We start from the raw sequence: 7471 nt of genomic DNA, 5'->3' as shown, positions 1-7471 counted from the left end.
TAGGAAGGCCATTTTGGAATCTTCCTGTTCTAGTGCTTTCCATCCCTCAATCCCTGCCCTCACTCATGCCCAGTAGATATGCTCCAAAATTTCTTTGAAATTAGAATGAAGATAATTTTGGATTCTTGGGCATCAGAGAGGCAAGCACTGAGGAGAAAATACAATTTGGCATGAAAGGATTAAGCTCCGATTAGACAGTTACTTGGGATGGATTTTATTGAAAGGAGTTGTAGGCATGGGCTGCCCTTCCCCTAAGGCTGTCCAAGATGTGGGGTTGTTCAGGTGCCAATATTTAGCACAGGTCCTGCGCCTATCCTGACTTCTTCCAGGTTCTTTTTTGACAGGTCATTTTAGCTTGCCCCTATTCCAAACCAGGTGTGAGCAATTCAGGGCAAGGATATGAGGACTTGCAGCAGGAAGCCATGGTTGACAGTATCTGCTGAGAACTTTTCCCTTCAATTGGTATTTGACATGGAAGAGAACCAGGAGGAGTGCATCTTTGTTGGGTGGCTCTTGTCTATGCCATGCCCCCTCCCCGGTTTCCAACCTTCCCCTACTCTCCCACAATCTGTCCCAGAGCACACACCCCTAGGGGTGGAGGTTCATACGTCCCTCCTCTGGTTGCAGGCCACCTTGACATAGACCTTCACTGAATTGAGGTGCACAGCTACACCCTCATTCAGCTGGAAGGTTGGTTCATAGCCACATGCCAGACCCATGTCGCCGTAGTTGGACTGCCTGTGGCAAGGCAGTGGCTATGTGATATGATGTGGAGCATGGGGAGCTGGGACTCCGACTGGCAGGCTCAAGGTCAGTGTCCTTGGCTGAATTGTAGAGCTGTGCGGCTTCTTGATTTCTTCAGGAATCGCTTGGGTGGCCGGAAATCCAGGTACTCCAGAGAGTCCTTCAAGATAGTGCCCTGGAGCCACAGCCATTTTGGTGGTCTTCAGTCTGGAATTGCAGCAAGGTAGCAGGGAGGTGTGTGGATAGGCACAGCCAGGAAGGCCCGGGTTGGGGTAACACTGCTTAATGTCTCCTTGGGGGTCCTGGCCTGCCCTGGGTCTTAGTTGTGAGCCCTGCCTCTGTCTCCACAGACCTTCAGATGCTGCAGTTTGGCTGGAGCTAGGCCCTGACCGAGGACGACCTGGCCATCTCCCCCAGAGTGCCAGGGCCAGGGCCCAGTCTGCCTACGAGGGTGGGCGGGACTGTCTCTCTCAGGCTTTCCCAGGCTTCCCCTACCAATGGGTTGGTTGTCCTAGATTCCATTAGATTTCACTCTGTTAGTAATAAAGGACTGATCTCCCCTTGGCATTTAGGAGGTAAGGGAAAGTTTTAGCTTTGGTGAGAAATGGCATTGATAGAAGTTTGAATTTATGACCTAATCTTGTTCCTCTCGGACCTTCTAGGCATATGTCTGAGACACGTCTCCTAAATGTAAGAAAGTGTTCTTCCACTTCCAATAAAGTAAGTGACTCCATGTATAAAGTCTCTGATGTGCTGTCTTTTTCCTTTGGATAAGCTTATCCGACCCAGGAGGGGCTTTGGGCGGGTCCAGCACTGAGGTCTTCAGAACCATGATGTGCCGCCTGTGCTGACTCCCAGAGATGCGGCCCAGTACTGGAGAAGGAAACGGAAAAGAGCTCTCCCACAAACTGCTTCTCTCACACGTGAAGCCTGGTCAGGCTTTTCTAGGTTGAATGAAGACAGGGGCTTCCAGAAAAGAAGGGACCCTGGGGCTCCTGGGTGGCTCAGTCGGTTCAGCGTCTGACTTTGTTTGGCTCAGGTCATGATCTCACGGATTGTGGGTTTGAGCCGGCATTGGGCTCTGGGCTGACAGCTTGCTTAGAACCTGGAGCCTGCTTCAGATTCTGTGTCTCTTGCTCTCTCAGCCCCTCCCCCTCTCATGCTCTGTCTCTCAAAAATAAATGTTAAAAAAAAATAAGAAAAGAAGGGACCCTCCCCAACATTCCCCTGGACTTTAAAAGGTAGACTAATGAGGGGTGCCTGGGTGGCTCTGTCAGTTGAGTGTCCAACCTTGGCTCAGGTCATGATCTCACGGTTTGACAGCTCGGAGCCTGGAGCCTGCTTCAGATACTGTGTCTCCCTCTTTCTCTGCCCTTTCCCCACTCGCGATCTGTCTCCCTCTCTCTCTCAAGTATAAATAAACATTTAAAAAAAATGGCAGACTCATGTGAGAAGAAATGAAGAGATTGTGTGTGTGTGTGTGTGTGTGGTGGTGGAGGGTCTAAATGGAGACAGAAACTGGTCCTACTTCAACTGCCTGGTGAAGTAGGCAGCCAGGCAGCCTGGAGAACCTTAGGTACCCAGGCATTGTCCTTGATTGCTAAATGTTCGGGGGTGGTGATGGGGTGTTCCAGGAGCAAAAGATCCTGAAGTCCCTTAAGCTATGAATAAATTGACAATAAGCTTTCCTAAATCTCCTTTCTAGAACTTTCCTGAACGGCAAATCCACAGCTGGATCTCTCTAGTCAAGATTATGACAAGCTAAACATGTCCTCACTTTGAACTTCTCCTCCTCCAGCAGCCTGGATCTCACAATGAGGCTATTGCAGGTGAGGAAAGATGGTGCCTTGGACTACATACAGTGCAGTGGTGGAAGTGCTAGGAAGTGGTTGAATTTGGAGTCTATTTTAAACCCCTCAAGATTTGTTAATTTCATAGTTTTTGGCCAGTTGTAAACACAAGTAAGAATAGGTTCATAGTAGAAAAACAGTCTGGCTGGAAGAAAGCCAATCATACTATTTTCAAAGGGAACATTATGCTTACTTTCTAATTGATAATTGAAATATTAATGGCTCACAAACTAGAAGGAAAGATTTTATTAAAAAAGACAATTTCAGGGTGCCTGGGCGGCTCAGTCAGTTGAGTGTCTGTCTCTTGATTTCAGCTCACGTCATGATCTTGCGGTTTGTGGGATGGAGCCCCACATCAGGCTCCTCACTGACAGCACAGAGCCTGCTTGGGATTCTCTCACTCCTTCTCTCTCTGCCCCTTCCCTGCATGTGCTGTCTCTCTCTCTCTCAAAATAAACAAACAAAAAAAGACAATTGCAAAAAAGACTATTTTCTCCCTCAATTAAGTTTCACACTAGGAATTATCAAATTAACATTCTGTCTTCTTGGGACTGTAATTCTGATCTCTAAATCCAGTTCACCAAAGACTTCTGTATGGGCACACTCACATATTAGTCATGTAGAAGTGGGGTGCCTGGTGGCTCAGTCAGTTAAGCACCAACTTCAGCTTAGGTCATGATCTCTCGTTTTGTGAGTTGGAATCCCACATCTGGCTCTCTGCTGTCATCACAGGGCCTGCTTTGGATCCTCTGTCTCCCTCACTCCCTGCCCCTCCCTCTGCATTCTCTCTCTCAAAAACAAACAAACAAACAAACAAACAAACAAAATGTAGAAGTTAGTATCTCAGGGGTGCCTGGGTGGCTCAGTTGGTTGAGCGTCCAACTTTGGCTCAGGTCATGATCTCATGGTTTGTGAGTTCAAGCCATGTGTTGGGCTCTGTGCTGACAGCTCAGAGCCTGGAGCCTGCTTCAGATTCTGTGACTCCCTCTCTCTGCCCCTCCACCGCTCATGTTCTGTCTGTCTCTCTCTCAAAAATAAATATTAAAAAAAAAAAAAGTAGTATCTCAAACCCTGGAGTGAGACTACAAGTATTTAAACCGAGCTCTACCACTGAAAAGCTTTATGATCTTCAGCAAGTTAGTAATCTCTCAGTGCACTAGTTTTCTCATCTAATAGTAACTACCTGTAACTATATAGTATGACAAAAAATATATATATTTATTATATTTTATATTGTATATAATATATATTTTGCCTAAATTTTTTCTTCCAATAGAACTATGTTTCTGTGGGTCCCTTCTCCCTAGTTCCAAAAGGGGAGTTGTGATTGGCTCAAGCCAATCAGGGCAGATACTTGGTGACTGTTACCAGCCTCAAGAATTAACTCAGGAAACAACAGATGTTGGTGAGGATGCAGAGAAAGGGGAACACTTTTGCACTGTTGGTAGGAAAGCAAACTGGTGCAGCCACTCTGATAAACAGTATGGAGCTTCCCCCCAAAATTAAAAATAGAACTACTCTATGACCCAGCAATTATACTATTAGGTATTTATCCCAAGGATTCAAAAATGCTGATTCAAAAGGGCACATGCACCCCAATGTTTATAGCAGCCCTATCAAAAATAGCCAAATTATGGAAAGAACCCAAATGTCCATTGACTGATGAATGGGTAAAGAAAATGTGGTGTATATACACAATGGAATATTAGCCATCAAAAAGAATGAAATCTTGCTATATGCAACAACATGGATGGAACTAGGGTGTATTATGCTGAGTGAAATAAGCCGGTTAGAGAAAGACAAATATCATATGATGTCACTCGTATGTGGAATTTAAGAAACAAAACAGATAAACATAGGGGAGGGGAAGAAAAAATAAGATTAAAAAAAAGAGAGGGAAGCAAACTATAGAGACTCTTAACTACAGAGAACAAACTGAGGGTTGCTGGAGAGGGGATGGGCTACATGGGTGATGGGCATTAAGGAGGGCACTTGTTGAGATGAGCGCTGGGTGTTACATGTAAGTGATGAATCACTAAATTCTACTCTGGAAACCAATATTACACTATATGTTAACTAACTTGGATTTAAATAAAACAAAGCAAAACACAAAAAAAGGGAATGAACATGTGATCTGCTTTAGGTTGATCAAGTGTCAGGAAAGGATTTGTATTCCATGGTGAGTGGCAGGCTCCCCACCTCCTCCCCTTTCCTGTTGGCTGTGATTAAGGGTGTGTGTGGCAGCAGTTGCCTCTGGCAGCCATCATGTGGACAAGAGAAGAATCATCAATACTATCCTGATGAGGAAGACAGTAGAGATAAAAACGTTGAACCTGGAACCTTGAAGATGTAATCGGGCAAACTGTATTATGCCATCCTACCTCTGGACTTCAACTGTGTTAGATAATAAAATGTTCTTATATATATTTTTAAAGTTAAAAAAAAAGTTTTTATTTATTTATTTTTGAGAGAGAGAGAACGTGTACAAGCAGAGGAGGATGCAGAGAGAGAGGAGGACAGAGGATCTGAAGCAGGCTCTGCATGCACAGCAGAGAGCCTGATGTGGGGCTCGAACTCACGAACCGTGAGATCATGACCTGAGCTGAAGGCAGATACTCAACCAACTGAGCCACCCAGCCACCCCAAAAATGTTCTTTATACAAAATGTATTTAAGGTTGTTTCATCCAGAGTGTTCCTGGATATATTACCCGTGGTAATGTGGTAAGGATTATATGGCTTCACACTGTCAGCACAGTGCCCAACATGGGACTTGAACCCACGAATGTGAGAGCATGACCTAAGCCGAAATCAAGAGTCATATCTTAACCAACCGAGCCACCCAGGTGTCTCTGGTGTGATGTCTTCATGGCTCACATGAGAGCAAGTGGCAATAAGGGGACACATGAATACTTCATTACCTGGGGTCACAGGGATGAGCAGGGATTGGCAATCCAGGAAGGAAGTCACACTAATGTAGGCAAAGGAAGAAGAAGCAAATAATGGAGAGATGAGCATCGCTAAAAATAAGAAAAAATGCATGTGGTTGAAAAAGTAGGTGTAGGTGTTGTGGCAGGATATGAGAATGCTAAGATCGTGATGTCTCTCCTAGAGAACACCAGACTTAAAATTATGATAGACATGAAGTGAATCGTGGGCAAAGAGAACTAAGTCATACCAGTGTACCTCTGGATTTTCTATTTATTTGAACAAAAACATTTTGCCATTTACCAGTTTTGTGGTGTTGTAATTTCCATGGCAGTGCATAAATCTATAGTTTACACACAATACATCTGGTAAATTTCTGCTTTGAAATGTATAATTTGCAATTAGGTGTGCTAGAAAGTGAAGCCTTGTTGCAATTAAAATTAAATTGTTTTTTTTTTTTTTTTTTTTTTTTTTTTTTTTAAATTTTTTTTTTTTTTCCAACGTTTATTTATTTTTGGGACAGAGAGAGACAGAGCATGAACGGGGGAGAAGCAGAAAGAGAGGGAGACACAGAATCAGAAACAGGCTCCAGGCTCTGAGCCATCAGCCCAGAGCCCGATGCGGGGCTCGAACTCACGGACGGCGAGATCGTGACCTGGCTGAAGTCGGACGCCCAACCGACTGCGCCACCCAGGCGCCCCAAAATTAAATTGTTTTTGAAAACAATTTTTACTTGCATCACATTTTTGAAGCAGTGAAAGCCACATTAATAAAAGTTTCCAAGGTCTGGGAACCTATTTTTTTTTTAATGTTTATTTATTTATTTATTTTGAGAGAGAGAGAGAGAGAGAGAGAGAGAGAGAGAGGGAGAGAGCAGGAGAGGGGCAAAGAGAGAGGGAGAGAGAGACAAGATCCCAAGCAGGTTCGGCACTACCAGTGCAGAGCCCAGTGTGGGGCTCAAACTCACAAACCGTGATATCATGACCTGAGCAGAAATCAAGAGTTGGATCCTTCACTGAATGAGCCATGCAGGTGTCCCTGGGAACCTGTTTTTATCTATGGTTAAGATACAGTATTTGTCGGAAGTATAATTTTGCTTTTAAATGGTGGGGGTGAAAGGTAGTGCTAAACAAGTTCAAACGTGTTTGGAAGTGATTTACACTTTTAAGTTGGTCGAGCAGGCATGTTCCGTACACAGTTTTATTTTCACTCATCTCTAGAAGGTAGTAGAATAGGCATAGACGTGTTTGGTCTCATTAGAGCCGTGGTGGGAAGTCCCCTCACTTTGCTCTGCGGGATAACACTCCTTCTTCCTTCTTCCTCCTGTCTCAAATGCTTCTGTTAGGGCTTTGTTACCTTGTAGTCCAGAGTCCTAACCTTCAGAGCTTCCTTTAAAATAATTCCGCTGGAATTAATCATGGATACTTAGTGCAAAATTCCTATGAGAATAGAAGGAATGGGCTATTTTATTTATTTATTTATTTATTTATTTATTTAATATAATTTATTGTCAAATTGGCTTCCATACAACACCCAATGTTCATCCCAACAAGTGCCCTCCTCAATGCCCATCCCCCACTTTCAAGTCCTTCTTTGGTATGGTGTTGCTGGCTAGATGCTAAAAATGGTAATTCTGGGTAGCCAGGGGCTGCAGCTTTAGGCACCTGCCTGGTCTCCCAGTGATTTCCTGTCACTTGTTTAGCAAATCCTTTTATTAGAGTTAATACAAAGCACATGTGACATGTGTCTAGTTAATACACAAGCACTGCTTACCTGAATTTTGATCAATATCAAATTAATTTTTCTTATTTTTTATTTTTATTTTTTAAGTAGGCTTCACACCCAGTGCCAAGCCCAACATAGGGCTTGAACTCATGATCTCAGGATCAAGACCTGAACTGAGCTAAGAGTCAGATGCTCAATCGACTGAGCCACCCAGGCGCCCCTCATT

The 7471-nt window shown here is 44.0% G+C and overlaps 1 protein-coding gene across 1 annotated transcript; it reads left to right on the top strand.

The window, feature by feature from the left end:
* The first annotated feature begins 399 nt into the window (after nucleotides 1-399).
* Nucleotides 400-1126, top strand: KHDC1L (KH domain containing 1 like). The gene is given in 3 exon segments (XM_086708393.1): nucleotides 400-526; nucleotides 643-810; nucleotides 1095-1126. Coding segments are annotated over 3 exon segments (327 nt in total).
* Nucleotides 1127-7471: the final 6345 nt, after the last annotated feature.

Source organism: Puma concolor, chromosome B2, assembly GCF_028749965.1.
Source record: "Puma concolor isolate L17-30 chromosome B2, mPumCon1.1.hap2, whole genome shotgun sequence".
Classification (NCBI taxonomy): domain Eukaryota; kingdom Metazoa; phylum Chordata; class Mammalia; order Carnivora; family Felidae; genus Puma; species Puma concolor.
Note: the sequence above shows the minus strand (reverse complement) of the source record. Positions and strands in the feature narration are given on the sequence as shown.